Below are 25,919 nucleotides of genomic sequence, written 5' to 3' on the forward strand. Positions count from 1 at the left end.
ATACGGGCCCTGATCATTGAGAAGATGTCCTGCTTTGTTGATAGAGAATTACAGTCAGCGTTAGTTACTCGTAATTCTCTTGTTGCTAGACAGTCTATTATGGCACAAGGCAAGACCCAGATGCAGACACAGGAGGCAGATGGTTGGAGTCTTACAATGTTTATTAATCCAAAAGTAGGCAAGAGAATGGTCGTGGACAGGAAAAAGGTCAAAACCAGATCATAGTCCAGGAGGTACAGAGTAGCAGACAGGCTCGTGGTCAAGGCAGGCGGGTACAGAGTCCAGAAACAGGCAAGGGTCAAAACCGGGAGGACTAGAAAAAGGAGAATAGAAAAAAGCAGGAGAACAGAAAAACCCTGGTTGACTTGGAAAAACATACAAGATGAACTGGCACAGAGACAGGAAACACAGAAATAAATACACTGGGGAAAATCAGCGACACATGGAGGAGGTGGAGACAATCACAAGGACAGGTGAAACAGATCAGGGCGTGACACAGTCATAGTATGTAGTATATATTATATAGTATATGTAGTATATATTTTTAATTTAACCTTGATTTAACTAGGCAAGTCAGTTAAGAACAAATTCTTATTTGCAATGACGGCCAACTGGGGAACAGTGGGTTAACTGCCTTGCTCAGGGAAGAACAACAGATTTTTTTACCTTGTCAGCTCGGGGATTCGATCCAACAACCTTTCGGTTACTGGCCCTACGCTCTAATCACTAGGCTGCATGCCGCCTCAAATATAACTCACAGTTGCACCAAACATTTGTAATAAACTTTATTTTTATTTATTGTACAAGACTTTCCAAACAGTTGTGGTTCAATGGGAACTGAAGCAGGTTCCATAAGCAGACTCTCATCACAACTACAGCTTACAGAAGGTTTTGGTCTCAGAATGAAATTAAATACTTATGATACATTTTCATCAATATCACAATGGCAGTGTTAATCTATAAACCATCGTGCTCCGATCAAGTGCATCTTTGTATTTGCGGTCATTCTAATTATGTCATATTTACTAAATATCCGGTAACATTTTGTGGTATGTGAATATGACATAATGTATGTCCATTTGGAACTGAACCTTAGGCCTAAATGCAAAGCATAAATTGCAAAAACATACCTAGATGGCTTGTAGAGGCCTATATTTAAAAACAAATTTTTGTTGTAGATACTGCACATGCATTTCAAAATATGCTTAAATTCCTTCAGTAAGCATTATTGATTCAGTCAATTACATTCAATCTCCAAGACACGAACATGATAAGATAACACAAATATTTGGCAGAAGCATAAATCATTTAAGTAAGATTGTGGATCGCTTTCCAAAAACGCATTTTTCAAACACTGATTGCTAAGCTCTCTTATTTTGTGATGATTTCAATTCAAAATACACAAACATTAACAGATATGTAAGGCATTGGAAGGCATAGCAGCTTACTACAATATCAAATAATGTAAGGATAAACCTATGCAAATTCAATTACGACTGAACAGTGTTGGCTACAATTAAATAAGCATCTGTAAGACTGAAAACTTTGAGGGTATAAGTGCAAACAAAACAGTTACCGAACATCATGTCACCAAAGGTCATACTAAGCAGCTTCTTCAAACACAAAGATAAATATAACAGAAAAGGGAATAATGCTTTTGAAAATAAGAATTGAACTCAGATATCAAGCAATAATTGTGACATAGTCAATAGATGTGATTATAAATGCTAAATATTTGTGGGCCAAATATAACATTGGTTGAACAATATTTTTTTCATTCTCCTTACACCACTTATGGTACTTGGAGAGGGTCAGGACTGGTCAGATTCGTAGTTTGAGTCTATTGTTAACCCAACATTTCCCATAATGCAGGAATATAACATCCATAGACATACAGTGGCAAGAAAAAGTATGTGAACCCTTTGGAAATACCTGGATTTCTGCATAAATTGGTCATACAATTTGATCTGATCTTCATCCAGGTCACAATAGACAAACACAGTCTGCTTAAACTAATAACACACAAACAATTCTACATTATCATGTCTTTATTTGAACACACCGCATAAACATACACAGTGCAGGATGGAAAAAGTATGTGAACACTTGGATTTAATAACTGGTTGACCCTCCTTTGGCAGCAATAACCTCAACCAAATGTTTTCTGTAGTTGCACAACGGTCAGGAGGAATTTTGGACCACCTCTTTACAAAACTGTTTGGGTTCAGCAATATTCTTGGGATGTCTGGTGTGAATTGCTTTCTTGAGGTCATGCCACAGCATCTCAATCGGGTTGAGGTCAGGACTCTGACTGGGCCACTCCAGAAGGCATATTTTCTTCTGTTGAAGCCATTCTGTTGTTGATTTACTTATGTGTTTTGAGTCATTGTCCTGTTTCATCACCCAACTTCTGTTGAGCTTCAATTGGAGGACAGATAGGCTAACATTCTCCTGCAAAATGTATTGATAAACTTGGGAATTCATTTGGCTGTTGATGATAGCAAGTTGTCCAGGCCCAAACAACTCAACTGTAGTATCATCTGTCCACAGAATATTTTGCCAGTCGCGCTGTGGAACATCCAGGTGCACTTTTGCAAACTTCAGATGTGCAGCAATGTTTTTTTGGACAGCAGTGGCTTCTTCCGTGGTGTCCTCCCATGAACAACATTCTTGTTTAGTGTTTTACGTGTCGTAGACTCGTCAACAGAGATGTTAGCATGTTCCAGAGATTTCTGTAAGTCTTTAGCTGACACTCTAGGATTCTTCTTAACCTCATTGAGCATTCTGCACTGTGCTCTTGCAGTCATCTTTGCAGGACAGCCACTCCTAGGGAGAGTAGCAACAGCGCTACATTTTCTCCATGTATAGACAATTTGTCTTACTGTGGATTGATGGACATCAAGGCTTTTAGAGATACTTTTGTTCCAGCTTTATGCAAGTCAACAATTCTTAATCTTATGTCTTCTGAATTCTCTCTTGTTAGGGGCATGGTTCACATAAGGCAATGCTTCTTGTGAATAGCAAACTCACATTTTGTGAGGGTTTTTTATAGGGCAAGGCAGCTCTAACCAACATCTTCAATATCATCTCATTGATTGGACTCCAGGTTAGCTACCTCCAATTATCTTTTGGAGAAGTTATTAGCCTAGGGGTTCACATACTTTTCCCAACCTATACTGTGAATGTTTAAATGATGTATTCAATATAGACAAAAAATAGAATAATTTGTGTGTTATTAGTTTAAGCACACTATGTTTGTCTATTGTTGTGACTTAGATGAAGATCAGATCAAATTTGATGATCAATTTATGCTGAAATCCAGGTAATTCCAAAGGGTTAACATACTTTTCTTGCCATGAGATAAAGGACATTTTTTTAAATGAATGATGTTCCTTTGACATGAAGGTCAACTATCCCTGCGTTTGGTCCCAAATTGCATAAAATGTAAAATGTACCACAAGGCTGGAGATTTAACACCAGGTTCATGTGTGAATCTATCTACTGTAATAGATCTAAAACGCTAACTAAAGAGATATTTTTATGAAAAACCATCAACATCTAATACACAAAACAACACAGTCCATTATGACTGAAAATCACGTGAAATGTACAGTAGGCAATAAGGTCAATGTTTATGTAAAACGTAAAAAAACGAAGCAAAATCAGGAATCAAGATAAGGAAAGTGAAAGAAGAATACTGCGTTAGCGGAAACCTTTTCAGCTAAAGTCCCGGTTGATGAGTATCATGGGGGCGACCAGGGTCCAGACATAGAGGGTGAGACACACCCAACTGGAGCTGATCTTCACCCAAACCGCCGGCCACTTGCTGGTCATGGCATTGTATTCTGCATTAGGACTGTATAGGAAAAAAAGTAAGATTTCTATATTAATATCTGAACAAATGTAATGGTGTGGATCTTTAAGAGAAATATCTATGGTTGAAGTATTGCGTTGCAGCATTGCTGTGTTGCTTTGCGGTCACTTTCATGTTAGAGAGCTAGAGCTGCCTTGTGTTGCGTGAGAGAGTTTAAATGTTGAACTATGAATGATGTGAAGAGGCGACTCCGGGATGCTGGCCTTCTAGGCAGAGGTGCAAAGAAAAACCCATATCTCAGACTGGCCAATAAAAAGAAAAGATTAAGATGGGCAAAAGAACACAAACACTTGACAGAGGAACTCTGCCTAGAAGGCCAGCATCCCGGAGTCGCCTCTTCACTGTTGACGTTGAGATGGGTGTTTTGCGGGTATTATTTAATGAAGCTGCCAGTTGAGGACTTGTGAGGCGTCTGTTTCTCAAACTAGACACTCTAATGTACTTGTCCTCTTGCTCAGATGTGCACCGGGGCCACCCACCCCTCTTTCTATTCTGGTTAGAGACAGTTTGCTCTGTTCTGTGAAGGTAGTAGTACACAGCGTTGTACGAGATCAGTTTCTTGGCAATTTCTCGCATGGAATAGCCCTCATTTCTCAGAACAAGAATAGACTGACGAGTTTCAGAAGAAAGGTCTTTGTGTCTGGCCATTTTGAGCCTGTAATCGAACCCACAAATGCTGATGCTCCAGATACTCAACTAGTCTAACGCCAGTTTTATTGCTTCTTTAAGCAGGACAACCGTTTTCAGCTGTGCTAACATAATTGCTAATTTTCTAATGATCAATTAGCCTTTTAAAATGATAAACTCGGATTAGCTAACACAACGTGCCATTGGAACACAGGAGTGATGGTTGCTGATAATGGGCCTCTGAACACCAATGCAGATATTCCATAAGAAATTAACCATTTGCAGCTACAATAGTAATTTACAACATTAACAATGTCTACACTGTATTTCTGATTAATTTGATGTTTTTTTAATGGACAGAAAATGTGCTTTTCTTTCAAAAACAAGGAAATTTGTAAGTGACCCTAAACTTTTGAACGGTAGTGTATATACTGTATTCTATACTATTCTACTGTATCTTAGTCTATGCCACTCTGACATTGCTCATCCATATATTTATATATTCTTAATTGCATTCCTTTACTTAGATTTGTGTGTATTTGGTATATGTTGTGAAATTGTTCGATATTGCTTGTTAGATACTGTTGCACTGTCGGAACTAGAAGCACAAGCATTTCACTACACCTGCAATAACATCTGCTAAACACGTGTATGTGACCAATAACATTTTATTGAATTTTATTTGGAAGTCAACTTCACTCCAATCCAAATCTGCATAACCAAACTTGACACCATGGCTGTGTCTGAAAATGTTACTAGCTGTCAAATACTTCCTCCGTCCTTATTTCCTCAATTACTTTTAAAGCTCATTGGAGAAGGATGTGTGAGGGAGGGACCTTGGATCCTCTCCAAGGTCTGTCAAGAACAAATCCTCAAGGGGGAATTAAGGAAACAAGGGCGAAGGAAACAAGGGCGAAGGAAGCAAGGACTTGACAGCTAGTAACGTTTTCAGACGTAGCACTTCACGACGTTGGTAATCTGTGTAGTTTGGCCTTACTGACCTATACCAGTTGGTGAGAGTCATCATGATGTAGAGCGAAGCCAGGAAGAGCATGAAGTGGAAGAAGGAATAGCTGTACTGGACCATGTCCCTCTCGTTGTCCTCCACACGCCCGGGTCCATTCCTCCCCGTACCCGTCCCTCCCACCTCTTCGTCCGGTGTGCCTGCGTTACTCTCCTCCAGGGTCACCGTGTCGTTGGAGGCCATGGTCAACTTGTTCACCTGGCTGGTGTTGGATGAGCGGATGCTACAAGGACGTGAGCATTTACAATCATTATAAGAATTACAATTCATGAGAAATTCTAACATTTATAATAACTTTGAAAGCATTTATAAGCATTTGTAAATATGTATAAGCATGTATAATTATTCAATAAAGTTATAATGAAGTATAACCAAAGATATTAGATTAAAAAGTCACAATCATGGATTGGATTGATAAAGCCCTTCAGAATGCTCAAACTGCTATTCTAATTCCATGAACGGGGGGGGGGGGGGGGGGGGGGTCACCAGTCACCAAATCCACTGATACTGTGTAGCAACAACAAATTGACATTACTTATATTTCCCTAACCACTATGTGCTATAGCTGTACCAAGGTCTGCCTTGCTGACCAATCATACCTGGAGTAGAGGATGCATAGAACGAAGATGGCCAATCCCACGATGCTCTGGGCGTCCCACCACTGCAGATAGGGAGAGGACAGGATGGGCTCCTCGGTGCCGATGATCACCACAGCCGTCTGGTTCTTAATCTCCAGAGGGGCCAGCGTGGGCACCAGTGTCTGCTGGAAGATGCTCAGCAGGCTGGGGTTGCATGTCCGGTCTAAGAGGGAAATTTAAAAATATATATATATATTTTCTTATTATTTCTTTAGTTTATATTTTAATATTAATAATTACTTTTTTTAAGAAGGGGTGGTGACCTTTGAGTTTAACTCGAGCTGAACAAATACATTTGCATTTAGCGTGGAGAATGGCGATGTGTTTGCAATTCATGGGCAAATGTTTCAAAGGATGTCAGTCTGACTGAGAAGCTATTTGATCGTTCCCAATAATTATGAATATGATTGCATTTAAATGGTTAGATATATGAACAATGAACTGTTAATTTATTTGGTATTAATGAATAATGAACATAGATGAACAAGTCAGGGAGGCAGTGCTGTTAGGTCAGCAGCTTGTATAACAGTGGCTCTGACCAGGCTCGTTGGTCATTGCAGACCAGGTCAGATACATGGTGTACATGGTCATGATGGAGGACTGGAGTAGACCAGATCGGGGCTGGGATTCCTAAAAAAACAAACAAAGTAACTGTGATTTACAAAGGGATACCAAACATGGAAATACTGTCTGACTAGGCCTCAGTGGGGGTTTCTCCACGTAGCAAAGGGAGGATGGACCTCCGTTTTAAAACAACAATAAAAACATATTTAAAAATCCTCCTTGTAATAAATATATATTTTTATACTTTTCATCTGTTAACAGCCACAAGTTTTTAAATCATCAGCCGCTACTGGCAGACGTGTGTTATAATTAGGGCCTGGATTTGTTCTTGACCACATTACATTTTAGGATGTACTTTAAGCTGTACTAGGCCCACTGTGACATTTTTGATCATTTAAATTAGGCTGTGGCTGCACCTTGCATCACAAAGTTGGTCACAACTCAGAATCAACTGAATATGATTTGAAACTTAGTTTAGCCACGTCTCTCCACTAGATGCACACTGACTCTTGCAAATGGGTGGCAGGGTAGCAAAGTGGTTTGAGCATTGGGCCAGTAACCTAAAAGGTTGCAAGTTCAAATCTCTAAGCTGGCAAGGTAAAAAATCTGTTGATGTGCCCTTGAGCAAGGCACTTAGGCCTAATTGCTCCAGGGTTGCCGATGATAATAGGGAGAGTTGGGATATCCAATTCACACGTGTATTAATACACCCTTGTACATGTGTGAAATAGGACAAATATAAGCACCCACCAAATCAGTGAGCATTCTTTGTGTCAATGGTGTGCCCTTTGTTTATCAATTCCCCGTTAAATATATACTCAGTATTGAAGTTACTGTTAATCCCCGCATTTCCCCAGTAATCTAGAATGTTTGGTTATGGTGACTTCTGCTAATACATTGAATATAATATTATTCATTTACCATTCTCATTCTCGTAGTGGAAACGTTGTTTGGAGCGCTCAATAACTGTGCAACACTTTTGATGGAGAAGCTTAGGTTTATTTCATTCTATTTACCAGTTTTCTGGCAATTTCTTAATTATCTTTGTTTGGAACACGTCTGGTTTCCCTGTTTTGTCTAATCTTGTGTGAGCACATGCGCTTAAGCGCGCATAGATGTACCTGGCCTGCGTGCCAGGATAGGTGTGGCTTATGGTATTTACAGTGCCTTTAGAAAGTATTCATAACCCTTGACTCCTTCTACACTTTGTTGTGTTAAAGACTGAATTCTAAATGGATTACATGTATTATTTTTCACACCCATCTACACACGATATCCCATAATGACACAGTGAAAACATGTTTTTAGAATTTTTGGCAAATGTATTGAAATAGAAATACAGAAATATCTCATTTACATAAGTATTAACAGCCCTGAGTCAATACATGTTAGAATCTCCATTGGGAGCGATTCCAGCTTTGACTCTTTTTGGGTAAGTCTCTAAGGGCTATGCACACCTGGATTGTACAATATTTGCCCATTATTCTTTTCAACATTCTTCAAACTCTGTCAAATTGGTTGTTGATCATTGCTAGTCAACCATTTTGAAGTCTTGCCATAGATTTTCAAACAGATTTAAGTCAAAACTGTAACTTGGCCACTCAGGCCATTCATTGTCTTCTTGGTAAGCTCCTGTGTAGATTTGGCCTCGTGTTTTAGGTTATTTTACTGCAGAAAGGTGAATTCTTTGTGGAAATGTGGAAAGCCGACTGAACCAGCTTTTCCTCTAGGATTTTGTCTGTGCTTAACTACAACACGCTTATTTTTTATGATGAAAAATTCCCCAGTCCTTAACGATTGCAAGCATACCCATAACATAATGCAGCCACCACTATGCTTGAAAATATAGAGAGCAGCACTCAACATTGTGTTGTATTGTATTTGTCTCTGGTTTTACTGACCCCTGCCTGCCTTGACCTGTCTATTGCCTACTCCTGTAAGAATATTAATCTATTGTTGATTCAACGTGGTCTGCATCTCGGTCTTACCTTCAACCCTGATAGTACGAACTGGCCATGACTGACCCAGCACACCCGGACCAGCTGCACAATGCCATCTCCTCCCAAAGAGCCTCCATTGGTAGGTACGAGGTATTGCTTCGTGGGCTGATGGAGGGGGTCCAAACGTTGGCTGAGCGCCATGCCCAGGCGTTGGACATGCTGTTAGAGCAATTCCGTGGGTCGTCTGGGGGGCAGCCTGCCACAGTGGTAACCCCACCGCCACTCAGCAACTTGGCGGTTAGCAGCGCCGCCCCACCCGGCCACTCCACCTTCCCGGGAGCTCCAATTACCTCCTCCAGAACGCTTTAATGGAGAGCCGAGCACTTGTCGGGCATTTCTAGCTCAGTGTGCCCTCATTTTCGAGATTCAGCCCTCCTCCTTCCCCTCGGATCGCTCCAAAATAGCCTACCTCATAACACGGTTGTCTGTAAGGGCTCTCAACTGGGCTACCGCCGTATGGGCACAGCAGCCGGTCATATGCTCGAGCCTGGAGGGGTTCGTAGAAGAGGTGAGGAAGGTCGTTGATGCCCCGTTCTCCGGGAAAGAAGCTGCCCGGAAGCTAATCCAGCTCCAGCAGGACGCCCGCACTGTGGCCGACTATGAGGTGGATTTCCGTACGTTGGCAGCAGAGAGTGCGTGGAACCCGGAAGCATTGTTCGACATGTTCCTCCACGTCGTCTTGGAGGAGGTTAAGGACGAGCTTGCGGCTCGGATGTTACCCACAGATTTTGACTCCCTCATCGCTTTGACCATCCGCATTGATGGCCAATTGCGGGAACGACGGATGGAGAGGAAATTTGATTTCACTCGCACGTCCAGGGATTCCACCACACCTCCGAGTCATCCCGGAAGTCCCCGACAGTCCCGTGGCCGAGAGGACCCAAGATTTCCCGACCTTCCTCGAGAGTCACCGAGGAGGGCTGAGGCACTGTTTCCCGAGCCCATGCAACTAGACAGGGCTGGGCTGTCACCAGCGGAGTGGCAACACCGGATCAGCACAAGGAGCTGTCTGTATTACGGGACTTTTGGTCATTTTGTGTCTTCGTGCCAGGTAAAAGACCAGGCTCACAGGTAGGAGAGAGTACTCTGGTGGGCCATGTGGGGAACTTTTCTGCTTCCCTTACTCGTACCCCTTTTCATGTCATTCTGCTGTGGGGAAACCAGTCCAAATCTCACCGGGTCCTCATTGACTCCGGGGACGATGAGAGCTTTTTGGACGCCACTCTGGCTTCTGAGCTGAACATCCCCACTCAGCCACTCTCCATTCCCGTGGATGTTAGAGCATTGGACAGGTGCTCTTTAGGTCGGGTCACACATAACACCACTCCCATCAACCTATGTGTGTCAGGGAATCACAGTGAGACCATTCAGTTCCTGCTCATCAAGTCCCCCCAAATCCCCACTGTTTTGGGATTCTACTGGCTACAGCGACACAACCCACTCAACTGGTCTATGGGTGACATAATGGGCTGGAGTCCGTTCTGCCACGCCCCGTAAACACGGGCACCCTCATAGATATCCTCCTGACCAATCTGCCCTCTAAATACACCTCTGCTGTCTTCAACCAGGATCTCAGCGACCACTGCCTCATTGCCTGCGTCCGTAATGGGTCTGCGGTCAAACGTCCACCCCTCATCACTGTCAAACGCTCCCTAAAACACTTCAGCGAGCAGGCCTTTCTAATCGACCTGGCCCGGGTATCCTGGAAGGATATTGACCTCATTCCGTCAGTAGAGGATGCCTGGTTATTCTTTAAAAGTGCTTTCCTCACCATCTTAAATAAGCATGACCCATTCAAAAAATGTAGAACCAGGAACAGATATAGCCCTTGGTTCACTCCAGACCTGACTGCCCTTGACCAGCACAAAAACATCCTGTGGTGTACTCCATTAGCATCAAATAGCCCCCCAGATATGCAACTTTTCAGGGAAGTTAGGACACAATATACACAGGCAGTTAGGAAAGCAAAGGCTAGCTTTTTCAAACAGAAATTTGCATCCTGTAGCACAAATTCCCAAACGTTCTGGGACACTGTAAAGTCTGTTGAGAATAAGAGCCCCTCCTCCCAGCTGCCCACTGCACTGAGGCTAGGAAACACTGTCACCACCGATAAATCCACGATAATTGAGAATTTCAATAAGCATTTTTCTACGGCTGGCCATGCTTTCGACCTGGCTACCCCTACCCTGGTCAACAGCCCTGCACCCCCACAGCAACTTGCCCAAGCCTCCCCATTTCTCCTTCACCCAAATCCAGATAGCTGATGTTCTGAAAGAGTTGCAAAATCTGGACCCCTACAAATCAGCCGGGCTAGACAATCTGGATCCTCTCTTTCTAAAATGATCTGCCGCAATTGCAACCCCTATTACTAGCCTGTTCAACCTCTCTTTTGTATCTTCTAAGATCCTCAAAGACTGGAAAGCTGCCACGGTCATCCCCCTCTTCAAAGGGGGAGACACTCTAGACCCAAGCTGTTACAGACCTATATCTATCCTATCCTGCCTTTCTAAGGTCTTCAAAAGCCAAGTGAACAAACAGATCACCGACCATTTCGAATCCCACATTACCTTCTCCGCGATGCAATCTGGTTTGCGAGCTGGTCATGGGTGCACCTCAGCCACGCTCAAGGTCCTAAACGATATCATAACCGCCATCGATAAAAGACAATACTGTGCAGCCGTATTCATTGACCTGGCCAAGGCTTTCGAGTCTGTCAATAACCACATTCTTATCGTCAGACTCAACAGCCTTGGTTTCTCAAATGACTGCCTCTCCTGGCTCACCAACTACTTCTCAGACAGAGTTCAGTGTGTCAAATCGGAGGGCCTGTTGTACGGACCTCTGGCATTCTCTATGGGGGTGCCACAGGGTTAAAATCTCGGGCCAACTCTTTTCTCTGTATACATCAATGATGTCGCTTTTGCTGCTGGTTATCCTCTGATCCACCTCTACGCAGACAACACCATTCTGTATACTTCTGGCCTTCTTTGGACACTGTATTAACTAACCTCCAGATGAGCTTCAATGCCATACAACTCTCCTTCCGTGGCCTCCATCTGCTCTTAATTGCAAGTGAAACTAAATACATGCTCTTCAACCTATCGCTGCCCGCACCTGCTCGCCTGTCCAGCATCACTACTCTAGACGGTTCTGACTTACAATATGTGGACAACTACAAATACCTAAGTGTCTGGTTAGACTGTAAACTCCCCTTCCAGACTCACATTAAGCATCTCCAATCCAAAATTAAATCTAGAATCGGCTTCCTATTTCGCAAAACAAAGCATCCTTCACTCATGCTGCCAAACATACCCTCGTAAAACTGACTATCCTACCGATCCTTGACTTCGGTGATGTCATTTACAAAATAGCCTCCAACACTCTACTCAGCAAACTGGATGCAGTCTATCACAGTGACATCCGTTTTGTCACCAATGCCCCATATACTACCCACCACTGCGACTGTCACAATCGCTGTCTTGAAAATGACCGGACCAAGGTGCAGCGTGGTGAGCGTACATTTTCTCTTTATTTCTTTAAATGTCGCCAACAATAATTAACAAAAACGAACATGAAGCTCCGTGAAGACAACGACCCACAAATACAAAAGGAAAAAAGGCTGCCTAAGTAGGATTCCCAATCAGAGACAGCTGTCTATCGTGTTCTCTGATTGGGAATCATACTTAGGCAGCCTTTTTCCCTCCTGTGTTTTGTGGGTAGTTGTTTTCTGTATAGTTTATGCACCTTACAGAACTTTTTAGGTTTTTTCACTTTGTTATTTTGTTCAAGTGTTTTGGTTAATAAAGAATCATGAACACTTACCATGCTGCGTTTTTGTCCGATCCTCATTACGATGAGAGCCGTGACGACGACCTGTATGCTCTCATTGGCTGGCCCTCGCTTCATATTCGTCGCCAAACCCACTGGCTCCAGGTCATCTATAAGTCTTTGCTAGGTAAAGCCCCGCCTTATCTGATAGAGTTCAGTGTGTCAAATCGGAGGGTCTGCTGTCCGGACCTCTGGCAGTCTCTATGGGGGTGCCACAGGGTTCAATTCTTGGACCGACTCTCTTCTCTGTATACATCAATGAGGTCGCTCTTGCTGCTGGTGAGTCCCTGATCCACCTCTACGCAGACGACACCATTCTGTATACTTCCGGCCCTTCTCTGGACACTGTGTTAACAACCCTCCAGGCAAGCTTCAATGCCATACAACTCTCCTTCCGTGGCCTCCAATTGCTCTTGAATGCAAGTAAAACTAAATGCATGCTCTTCAACCGATCGCTGCCTGCACCTACCCGCCTGTCCAACATCACTACTCTGGACGGCTCTGACTTAGAATACGTGGACAACTACAAATACTTAGGTGTCTGGTTAGATTGTAAACTCTCCTTCCAGACCCATATCAAACATCTCCAATCCAAAGTTAAATCTAGAATTGGCTTCCTATTTCGCAACAAAGCATCCTTCACTCATGCTGCCAAACATACCCTTGTAAAACTGACCATCCTACCAATCCTCGACTTTGGCGATGTCATTTACAAAATAGCCTCCAATACCCTACTCAACAAATTGGATGCAGTCTATCACAGTGCAATCCGTTTTATCACCAAAGCCCCATATACTACCCACCATTGCGACCTGTACGCTCTCGTTGGCTGGCCCTCGCTTCATACTCGTCGCCAAACCCACTGGCTCCATGTCATCTACAAGACACTCCTAGGTAAAGTCCCCCCTTATCTCAGCTCGCTGGTCACCATAGCATCTCCCACCTGTAGCACACGCTCCAGCAGGTATATCTCTCTAGTCACCCCCAAAACCAATTCTTTCTTTGGCCGCCTCTCCTTCCAGTTCTCTGCTGCCAATGACTGGAACGAACTACAAAAATCTCTGAAACTGGAAACACTTATCTCCCTCACTAGCTTTAAGCACCAACTGTCAGAGCAGCTCACAGATTACTGCACCTGTACATAGCCCACCTATAATTTAGCCCAAACAACTACCTCTTTCCCAACTGTATTTAATTTTAATTTATTTATTTATTTTGCTCCTTTGCACCCCATTATTTTTTTATTTCTACTTTGCACATTCTTCCATTGCAAAACTACCATTCCAGTATTTTACTTGCTATATTGTATTTACTTTGCCATCTTGGCCTTTTTTGCCTTTACCTCCCTTCTCACCTCATTTGCTCACATTGTATATAGACTTGTTTATACTGCATTATTGACTGTATGTTTGTTTTTACTCCATGTGTAACTCTGTGTCGTTTTATCTGTCGAACTGCTTTGCTTTATCTTGGCCAGGTCGCAATTGTAAATGAGAACTTGTTCTCAACTTGCCTACCTGGTTAAATAAAGGTAAAATAAAAAAATTAAAAAAAAATCTAAGCTCACTGTTCACCATAACAGCACCCACCCATAGCACACGCTCCAGCAGATATATTTCACTGGTCACACCCAAAGCCAATTCCTCCTTTGGTCGCCTTTCCTTCCAGTTCTCTGCTGCCAATGACTGGAACGAATTGCAAAAATCACTGAAGCATCAGCTGTCAGAGCAGCTCACAGATATTCCAACTACCTCATCCCCATATTGTTATTTATTTGTTTTGCTCCTTTGCACCCCAGTATCTCTACTTGCACATTAATCTTCTGCACATCTATCACTCCAGTGATTAATTGCTAAATTGTAATTACTTCGCCACTACAGCTTATTTATTTCCTTACCTCCCTAATTTGACCTCATTTGCACACACTGTATAGAGATTTTTCTATTGTTTTATTGACTGTACTTTTGTTTATGTGTATCTCTGTGTTGTTGTTTGTGTTGCACTGCTTTTCTTTATCTTGGCCAGGTCGAAGTTGAAAATGAGAAAATGTTCTCAACTGGCCTACTCGGTTAAATAAAGGTGAAATATTTTTTGTTGTTGTTCAATTGTCTGAAGTCGGCGCAAACAGCCCCGGGACGTCTTCTTGGGCCCTCTGAGGTGGTTCCGGATCTCTCCGCCATTCCCGCGGAGTACCAGGATCTCCGGGAGGTGTTCAGCAAGTCCCGGGCCATATCCCTTCTGCCGCACCGCCCCTATGTCTTCGGGATTGACCTTCTCCATAGCACCACGCCGCCCCAGGGGCATCTGTACTCGCCTCCAAGGCTATGGAGGACTACATTGGGCACTCCCTAGCTACTGGAATTATCCATCCCTCTTCCTCTCCCGCTGTCTTGTCCTTCATCTCCACGAAGAAGAACCCTGCGTCCGTGCATTGACTACCGGGGCTCAGTGACATCACTGTAAAGAACCATTATTCGCTACCACTCTTTTCCTCTGCCTTCGAGCTGCTCCAGGGGGCCACTGGGTTCTCCAAGCTGGATCTACGTAACGGCTACCACGTGGTGTGGATACGAGAGTGGGATGAGTGGAAGACCGCCTTCAACACAGCCAGCGGCCACTACGAATATCTGGTCATGCCCTTTGGCCTCACCAACGCCCCTGCCGTGTTCCAGGCTCTGATGAATGACGTTCTCCGCGACATGCTGAACCAGTTCACCTTCGTCTACATTGATGACATCCTCGTCTTCTCCCACGCCTTCTGGAGAACCAGTTGTTTGTTAAGGCGGAAAAGTGCGAGCTCCATCGCTCCACCATTCCCTTTCTGGGCTACATCATCTCTGCTGGGAGTGTCAACGATGGATCCCGAGAAGGTGAAAGAGGTGGTGGGTTGGTTTCAGCCTACGTCCAGGGTGCAGCTCGTACCCTTTGTATACATCACACCTTTCAGCCCTTTTTCTCCCATTCTCTGTTTGTCTGTTGCCAGTTCGTCTTGTTTGTTCAAGTCAACCAGTGTTTTGTGTCTCAGCTCCTGTTTTTTCCAGTCTCTCTTTTCTCGCCCTCCTGGTTTTTGACCCTTGCATGTCCTGACTCCGAGCCCGCCTGCCTGACCACTCTGCTTGCCCCTGACCCTGAGCCTGCCTGCCTGCCGACCTGCACCTTTGCCCCCCTATTAAGCACATGTTTACTCTTGAACTTATTTAGGCTTGCCACAACAATGGGTTGAATACTTGACTCAAGTTATTTCAGCTTTTCATTTTTTGTACAAATGACATTATGATGTATTGTGTTCTAGGCCAGTGACAAAATAATCTACATTTAATACATTTTAAATTCAGGCTGTAACACAACAAAATGTGGGAAAAGTCAAGGGGCGTGAATACTTTCTGAAGGCACTGTAAGTGCCCGCTTGGGTATGTTCTGGTCAGTTCTGTTTGACAATTCGTTTGGGTAGGATGTAACTGAGTGTAGTAGACCCCACCTGTTTCTTTATGCTTAGGACAGGTTATGTCTGATAGGAGGCTTTTTTCTTTTTCAATACTGACATTTTGAAGTCAGATATTTGTAAATATATCTACTTGTGAATTGATCACCGTCATCACCAGCGCTGTCTAAATAAATACAACACTAATTTCCACCTCTACCTCGTGCTGATTTTTTTTGTCCTTGTGACTGTTACAAGGTCCCTATTTTACACTCTAATTGTCCTATCTGTTGAATTAGGGCTCACCTGTACTCTGGGCATGACAGACACAACAGAGGCTACGGCACAGAGGAGCAAGTTGAAGCTGATGAAGAACTTGTTGAGTAGACAGCCCTCTGACCGAGTGTAGAACATGTACATCAGGATGATAACGATAAAGGCCATGACGTAGTTGAGTCCAGTTACAGCGAGCAAGGCTAGAGACGAGAGGATAGACCGAATCAGATTCAAGTTGCGTTGTTATTATGAAGCAGAACATATTCTGTCTAAGAGCATTATATAGAGTGTGAGCACTATTGACACCTGCACTTACTGTATGTTACGGTTACCATTTATTTAGCTGGTATTTACTTAATACAGTCATTACTCTTTTGGAATCATTTAAATAATTACTGTTATGTGCTATTTGGTACCAGGTAGTTACCAATTCTGGTGAATTGATATCACTTACTTAAAAAAAAGGTGAATACCTGCTAAAACATCAAATTAAACCTCCCATCAGCATTCCTTATCACCAAAACATCATTAATTTGGCTAATCATTCTGACTGTTTGAGTGTGTGTGTGTTTATGTTTATGTTCTTTTCACCCCCTCTTTCATTTTATTGCTTTACTGTTTACTAAGTGTGTTGCGATCGTAAGTGGATTTAAAAGTGGATTTGATTTGCCAGGAAGACTCACCTGCGTACCAGCCCCTGGAGTTCCCTCTCTCCATGTTGTCCACCCAGGATTCATTCCAGGAGTGGGCAAAGTCCACCAGCAGAACCAGCTGGATCAGGATGAAGCAGAACGCCCCACAGGTACCCACCACAAACCACGCTACACACACGCACGCACGCACACACACAGACACACACACACAGATAGAGACCATCATCACATGACACTTAAAAAAAGAAAGAAATTAATTATACTTTTTTTACCACCTTTTCTCCCCAATTTCGTGATATCCAATTGCAATCCAAATGCGATCTTGTCTCATTGCTGCAGCTCTCCAACGGGCTCGGGAGAGGCGAAGGTCGAGTCACGCGTCCTGCGAAACATGACCCACCATTCCACGCTCCTTAACACCCACCGGAATCCAGCCGCACCAATGTTTCGGAGGAAACACCGCTCAACTGATGACCAAAGTCAGCCTGCAGGCGTCTGGCTCACCAGAAGGAGTCACTCGAGCGCGATGAGTCAAGTAAAGCCCCCACGGCCAAACCCTCCCCTAACCCAGACAACGCTGGGCCAATTGTTCACCGCCCTATGGGACTTCCGGTCACGGCCGGTTGTGACAAAGCCTGGGAAAGAACCCGGGTCTGTAGTGATACCAATCGGGAGACCCTCATCATTATATTACACGTATCAATAAGCAGTTTCTAAAAATATTAGTATTACATGGTTATCATTGTGTATATCAATAATTAATAGTGTTAATATTACAGTACATTTTATTATCAAAGACTAATTGTATATCACTCATGTATGCTGATTGTGCATGGTATGCATGGCTGCATTGATAAATCATAATAATATACAAATATCAACTATCACAAAATAATCTATGACCGAAAGGATTTCAATTGTGTCAATCTTACTGCGAGTAAAAGGCCCTTCAGGAATGTAAAAGGCACCGACTGTCACGGCAACCATGGCAGCCACCTTAAAGAACCAAAACCTGGGGGGGAGAGAGATGTAATTTACCAACTAGTAAATATACGTGAATAGGCTTATGATGTCTAGCTGCTACGGAAAACTCTAGTTCAGTTATTCTCCTCGGGTTCCTCGGCACGGTGGCCTGAAGCACGTTAGCTGAGTGACCCGTTGTGTATGAGATTATTTCACTAATATTGCCCTTGGTTGCGGCAGTGCGATAATCATATGACTGAAAGTTGTCAGTGTCTTACCAGTCCCCCATTATGAGAATTGTTAAGTTACAAGCAGTGTACATGCTTTTTTGAGGTAGCATATTACAATCGTACCTGTATACGGGTTAAAAATGGCAGATCTGGGCACTTTTTTAAACTTCTTTGGGATAGGGGGCGGTATTTTGACGTCTGGATGAAAAGCGTTCCCAAAGTAAACTGCCTGCTCCTCAGGCCCAGAAGCTAGGATACACATATAATTGGTAGATTTGGATAGAAAACACAATGTCTGTGAGTATAACAGAACTTATTTGGCAGGCGAAACCCAGGACAAATCTTGTTGTTGTTAAGGTGACTGTTTTCTATTTGTTTTCTATGGGAAACTAGATTTATGAGGCACCTGGTTGTAGTTATTTTGGCTTCCACGAGATGTCAACAGTCTTTAGAAATTGGTTGATGTTTTTCCTTTGAGAAATGAAGAAGTACGGCTGTTCAGACTGAGTGTCAAGCCAAGTGTACTTTAGTTTGGTGCGCGCTCCAGGTCATGCGCTCCACGTTGATTTTATCTGCTATTGAACACAGTATATTCCGTCTTAAATTTTATTGATTATTTACATTTTAGGATACCTAAAGTTGGATTAGGAAAGTTGTTTGAAATGTTTGGACCAAGTTTACAGGTAATTTATTAGATAATTTGTAGTCATGTTGGGCGAACCAGTGTTTTTCTGAATCAAACGTGCAAATAAATGGACATTTTGGGGATATAAAGAAGCAATTTATCGAAATAAAAGGACCATTTGTGATATTTCTGGGACATTTTTTCTGGGACATTTTGGAGTGCCAACAGAAGAAGATCTTTCAAGGTAAGGCATGACATATATATTGTTATTTCTGACTTTCTTGTCGCATCTCCCTGGTTGAAAAATGTTTGTCATGCATTTGTATTATGGGGCGCTGTCCAGATAATCGCAGGGTTTGCTTTCGCCGTAAAGCCTTTTTGAAATCTGACATGGTGGCTGGATTAACAAGAAGTAAATCTTTATGTATTACACTTGTGATTTCATGAAAGTTAAATATTTATAGTAATTTAATTTGAATTTGGCGCTCTGCCATTTCACCGGATGTTGTCAAATCATTCCCACTAAAAGGATTTGACCCCTAAGAAGTTTTAACCTTTATTTAACTAGGCAAGTCAGTTAAGAACAAATTCTTATTTTCAATGACGGTCTAGGAACAGTGGGTTTACTGCCTTGTTCAGGGGCAGAACGACAAATCTTTACCTTGTCAACTCGGGGATTTGATCTTGCAACCTCTCAGTTACTAGGCCAATGCTCTAACCACTAGGTTACCCTGCCGCCCCATAAACACCTTAATTGGAACACAGTGGCTGTACAGTAACATGCTATACATGACGTAAGAGCCCTGGCTCTGCGCTTCACAGCGCTGTGTGGGTTTTGACTGACAGACGTTCTGAACTTGAACATCTCACGCGACAAGAAGTTGCCCCCCATCCCTCCTGCTAGTTTGGCAAACTTGCACATACTTTATTGTCTGTAAATGCTGGGAAATTCTGTAAATTAAGGAGGACAATGTATTTTGAAAGATGAGACGTTGAGGATTATAATAAATACCGCTTTGATGTCATAAAAGCAAGCCAAACAGCCGTGAGTCCAAATGTGCACTTCACATTTACATAAAGTGGGGCAAAAAAGTATTTAGTCAGCCACCAATTGTGCAAGTTCTCCCACTTAAAAAGATGAGAGAGGCCTGTAATTTTCATTATAGGTACACTTCAACTATGACAGACAAAATGAGGGAAAAGAATCCAGAAAATCACAATGACTTAGGAACTGTGCACACTTTGGAGAGGTGTGTGGCTACTTGGAGACACCGGTTAGTCCTCTCACTCTAACCCTTGTCATGTTTTTTTGTCTTATGTTGCACCTACCACACATTTTCAGGAATAACATGTTACTGGTGAAAAGTACTGGAAATGTCAACTTAACATAAAATCAACAGTGTAACGTTTGGATTCAGTCTTGTGTCAAGTGAACTGTTGTGTCCTCACCTTTGGTCTAATAATTTTAACATAATCTCAAACTGTTCCCTAACCACTGCTACCATGGTTATGCATAGGCTTTCCATATTTCTTCTGTAAGAAACATGTCAATTCAGCCCTATCCATATAGACCAATTCCCACAAGTGTAAAAGGTTACTAATAAAAGGTATTCAACGAAATACTGACTTTAAAGTCAAAGTTGGCATTTAAGTTTAATTACATGTCGTAATAAGTAGCAAGTGGGCCCTTTTTTATTTTTCTGATGGGTGCGTTGCGTTATGGGGTGGGTACCCGTTGTGGATGGCGGAGCGCGGGTCTCGACTGTTCTTCACGTTGATCATGATCAGAGCGAACGCCAGGAAACACATGCTCATTCCGAAGCACACCCGGTACACGGCTTTATAGCCCACTAAGATCGTACAGTTGATGTTTCCATTGATGCCTGCTCCGTCTTCACAGAACCCAGGAATCTACAGGCACAGACGGACATAGGCACAAACCATTCAGGTAAGTCTTATCTACTGTCCATTTCCATAGTCTGGCTGTGCGAGTCTACAATTCAATAACATTACATTTCTGCTTTGGTACTGTAAATCAACAAGTTGGCTACTATCAGTACTGTACCACAAAACTGTCACAATTTATAAGTAGCCAACCATAGTCATTCAACATTCCCATTTGGAATGAATATATGTCAATGTTTCAATTTAGACAGAGTTGCAATGTTACTGCAACCTTAACATACAGTAAGGTTGCATTGGAAGTTGCAACTCTGTGTGTAGGCCCCCACTGTTTTAGGTATGTGAGACTTGACTCTTTCCACCAATAGCCTCCCTATGTATTCAAGCATTATTAAAGTAACAAATGATCATTCACCATATACACAAAAATCTACTGACACAGCATGATTCATCGTCTCCATAACACCTCACACACACACACACACACACACACACACACACACACACACACACACACACACACACACACACACACACACACATACACACACACACACACACACACACACACACACACACACACACACACACACACACACACACACACACACACACACACACACACACACACACACACACACACCATGTCTCACTCAGGAAGTGTGTGTATGAATTCAATTGATTGGCCCGTCTCCTACCTTTTTTAGCTGCTCATCCACTCCTGGTGACAGCATGATACAGGCTATAATGGTCCCTAGCAACAGGATGAAGGCGTAGATGACTCGTGTTACCGTGGAGTTCTTGCTCTGGGGACAACATCTGCACAACAAGCATGTCGCACTGCTACACAGACACGGCACCTAGAGGGAAATAGAGGAGGGAAAACCATTGTCAAACGTTCCTGTGTGGTTGTAGATAGAGGGGAAAATCATTGCGAAACGTTCCCCTAACATTGTAGGTCAGCTAGGGACAAGCCAGAGTCAGTGCAGACACTGAATGGACTGATTAACCTTCGTCTTGGCACTTGAAACACTACATACTGCAGCAATGTGGTGGTAGGCCTGAACCTAATCCAAACGCAATAAAAACAAGTCAACAACTGTCTTTTTGACCGTGGGGGTAAAATCAAGTGTACTTAGGAGAATTCGAGATATTGCTGTTACTTACTTATTCAACCAAGACAGAGAAACAACAAACATGTCTAATCCACCACAACAGTGATACAACAGTGTTACAGTAACCATTACAAAGGCATCACGGCATTGTACCTTTAAGACACCTGACTCTGTCAGCCCTAAGTAGCCTACTAGCTTGTAAACAACGTAATACCCCAGGCAGACAGACACAAGGTCAGCTTAGCCATGGGTAGCCAGAATATGGGCAAGCCGGCAAGACAAATCTTTTACACATGACTGATGAGAACCCTTACCTGTTCACCGGATGTGCTACCTGTCCCAGACCTGCTGTTTTCAACTCTCTAGAGACAGCAGGAGCAGTAGAGATACTCTCAATGATCGGCTATGAAAAGCCAACTGACATTTACTCCTGAGGTGCTGACTTGCTGCACCCTCGGCAACTACTGTGATTATTATTATTTGACCATGCTGGTCATTTATGAACATTTTAACATCTTGGCCATGTTCTGTTATAATCTCCACCCGGCACAGCCAGAAGAGGACTGGCCACCCCTCATAGCCTGGTTCCTCTCTAGGTTTTGGCCTTTCTAGGGAGTTTTTCCTAGCCACCGTGCTTCTACACCTGCATTGCTTGCTGTTTGGGTTTTAGGCTGGGTTTCTGTAAAGCACTTTGAGATATCAGCTGATGTAAGAAGGGCTATATAAATAAATTTGATTTGATTTGATGAGGCCATCCTGTGGTTAACATAAACTTGACCTGCTTTAGCTGGGTCAATGTGGAGAAGAACCAGGAATCACAAGTTGACTGTCTAATAACTAGACAGTTAAAATGGAGGTCAGAAGGCATTGGATTAGGCTTGTTGTTGTATGCGTTTGTCTCAATCCCAATACTACTCCCCAGCAAAGCTAAAATTCATATGTCTAGCGGCATGTACTAGAGTAGCTACTGAACGTCCTGGCCTACTAATGTTTTTGAAACTATTCATGGCAACGTTGTGGTGGATGTGTATTTGGTTGCTTGGCCGACACTTATTAGTTGGGTCTGAGATAAAGTACGACTGTATAACTTATCTCTGAGCTGCGCCCAATGCAGGACAAATGCCCCTTTGTCCTCTTATTGTTACATCATAACATATTTTGCTCTAGTCTCTAGTCTAGGCTATAATATGACGTCTCTAGTCTAGGCTATAATATGACGATAACACTGTATGAGATTGACAGAGATACATGTATTCCATGTAGACTATTATATGTCTGTTATTCCATGTAGACTATTATATGTTCTTTATTACATGTAGACTATTATATGTCTGTTATTACATGTAGACTATTATATGTACGTTATTCCATGTAGACTATAATATATTCGTTATTACATGTAGACTATTATATGTCTGTTATTCCATGTAGACTATTATATATCCGTTATTCCATGTAGACTATTATATGGACGTTATTCCATGTAGACTATTATGTATGTTATTACATGTAGACTATTATATGTACGTTATTCCATGTAGACTATTATATGTAAGTTATTCCATGTAGACTATTATATGTTTGTTATTACATGTAGACTATTATATGTTCGTTATTCCATGTAGACTATTATATGTACGTTATTCCACGTAGACTATTATATGTACGTTATTACATGTAGACTATTATGTATGTTATTACATGTAGACTATTATATGTACGTTATTACATGTAGACTATTATATGTACGTTATTCCACATAGACTATTATATGTACGTTATTACATGTAGACTATTATATGTCTGTTATTACATGTAGACTATTATATGTACGTTATTACATGTAGACTATTATATGTACGTTATTCCATATAGACTATTATATGTACGTTATTCCATGTATACTATTATATGTACGTTATTCCATGTAGACTATTATATGTACGTTATTCCATGTAGACTATTATATGTAAGTTATTCCATGTAGACTATTATATGTTTGTTATTACATGTAGACTATTATATGTTCGTTATTCCATGTAGACTATTATATGTACGTTATTCCACGTAGACTATTATATGTACGTTATTACATATAGACTATTATAGGGAAGTTATTCCATGTAGACTATTATATGTCCGTTATTACATGTAGACTATTATGTACATTATTACATAAAGACTATTATATGTACGTTATTCCATGTAGACTATTATATGTCAGTTATTACATGTAGACTATTATATGTACGTTATTACATGTAGGTTATATTGCTCCACATACATATTATGGCAACAGTTTAAGCATGCCATGGTCTTTGTTTTTGGACTTGGACAAGGCAGCAAGCACTGTTAATCCAATTAATCATGAGTAGAGCAGATGACTACTAGTAGCATGATTACCCCTTTAGGAATTACAGTAGACCCATACTATGTGTGTATTGTGGGCTACTTGGGAGAGGAAAATAGTTTGTTTCCCTTTTCCCTATGAAAATGTATATTCTAGTCTATAACTGTGAACACATATTGAGACCTGACATTTGTGGAGACCAGAGGAAGCCAGAGCAAAAGCAGAGGCAAATCAAAACCTTGTTTTCCACACAAGCAGATACATAACCAAGTCCTAGTCAATCACATAGGCTACCACCATTCGAGTCCGCTAGTTCAGGTAATTCGTTTCAAGATGAGTGACAGGCGCTTGCGCCTCCTCATGATTCTGACCTGTTGCTTACGTCACATCATCCTGACAACCTTGTATGAGTTCAGTCGAATATTGAGATACTATGCCATTCTTTGTTTGTCACATATGTCAACCTGGTTCTTGTGCACAAATATATTCGTGATATCATATGAGAAGAAACGTACCCAGCTTGCGACAGAAAAGGCCGCCAAAACAGCTCCCATAATATTCCAGTTTCGGATAAATCTATAGCGCTTTTCTTCCAGTAACGGCACCCGTTACGTTTCTGTCCCTCCAGGTTGAATTGTAAATGTAGATACAATTAGAGTACCAACTTTTGAAAATGGTAAATATTTGAATTAAACGATTTTGTTGTCGTGTAGTACAGGCGAGCCCTACTTCTTCAACTCGCGCAATCGTCTATGCTTTCTTGGTTACTGCAAACAGGGATACTTGGGACGTCCACACCCTAAATCCTAACCTTAACCATTATCCTAACCCTAACCGGAACAACAACCCTTACCTAACCCAAACCTTAACCTTTACTTTAACCGTTATAGATGGCAACTTCAGTGGGGGGACGTCAGAGTATGGACCTCTAAAGGATACCGCATAGCAAGGTGCGTGCTTTCTTTGCGGTGAATTATTTTTTACTATGCGTAACACAGGATGATGTCATTACGTTAACATCAGTACAGTCGATGCAATGTCGATGTTGCGGTGGCTGTGAATTCGAATGTCATTTTACTTTAGAGAGAACCTTGTTGCAATCGGAATCATCCCGTAATGCTGTCTGATATTGGTGTAAAATCAAACGTTTGAATTCCAACCTCAACATACAGTTTAAGCTACAGTTGACATTTTATTTAGTAACCTACACAAACACAAATCTGTCATTAATAAAATGTAAATATGAATGATTTCCTCTGTGGAGGCTAATTGTCAGATGTAATTTACACGATCTTGATTAAATATATTGTAGACCTAATAAAGCTTCCATTCAACATCCCATGAGAAAACAACAACAACATAAAAATTAACATATGTTGTCAACTTTAGGATGACATGTTAGCCTTCATGAACCCGAACCATTCATTGGTAACAGTTCATTTGAACTGTACGTCACAACATGGTCATAAACATGACATAACAAATGTCAAAACCTGTCATGACATCTTATGTGACAAGGCTGTGTCATTTTGTAATCGTTATAACAGTAGTAATTACATAAGTTGACCAAACAATACTACTTACCCACTTAAGTAATTTTATGCCAATATTATGACACTGTTATGACGTTAAGTTCATAAAAAGTGTTACTCATAGCTACAGTGCATTCGGAAACTATTCAGACCCCTTGACTTTTTACACATTTTGTTACGTTACAGCCTTATTCTAAAATTGATTAAATAGTTTTTCCCCGTCATCAATCTACATCAAATTCCCCATAATGACAAAGCAAAAACAGGTTTTTAGAAATTTTTGCAAATGTATAAATA

At 41.9% G+C, this 25,919-nt stretch overlaps 1 protein-coding gene across 1 annotated transcript; it reads right to left on the reverse strand.

Annotated features, from left to right (window-relative positions):
- Window positions 1-770: 770 nt before the first annotated feature.
- Window positions 771-25,041, reverse strand: LOC109891487 (serine incorporator 1). Its single transcript, XM_031826832.1, has 10 exons — window positions 24,606-25,041; window positions 21,324-21,485; window positions 20,456-20,634; window positions 17,838-17,917; window positions 16,936-17,073; window positions 16,283-16,452; window positions 6,703-6,793; window positions 6,125-6,326; window positions 5,503-5,748; window positions 771-3,856 (listed from the first exon to the last, which is right to left on the reverse strand). Exons 1-10 carry the CDS (start codon window positions 24,642-24,644, stop codon window positions 3,718-3,720), a joined length of 1,446 nt encoding a protein of 481 aa, XP_031682692.1. The 5' UTR covers window positions 24,645-25,041; the 3' UTR covers window positions 771-3,717.
- Between the last annotated feature and the right edge of the window lie 878 nt (window positions 25,042-25,919).

Source organism: Oncorhynchus kisutch, linkage group LG1 (assembly GCF_002021735.2).
Source record: "Oncorhynchus kisutch isolate 150728-3 linkage group LG1, Okis_V2, whole genome shotgun sequence".
NCBI lineage: Eukaryota > Metazoa > Chordata > Actinopteri > Salmoniformes > Salmonidae > Oncorhynchus > Oncorhynchus kisutch.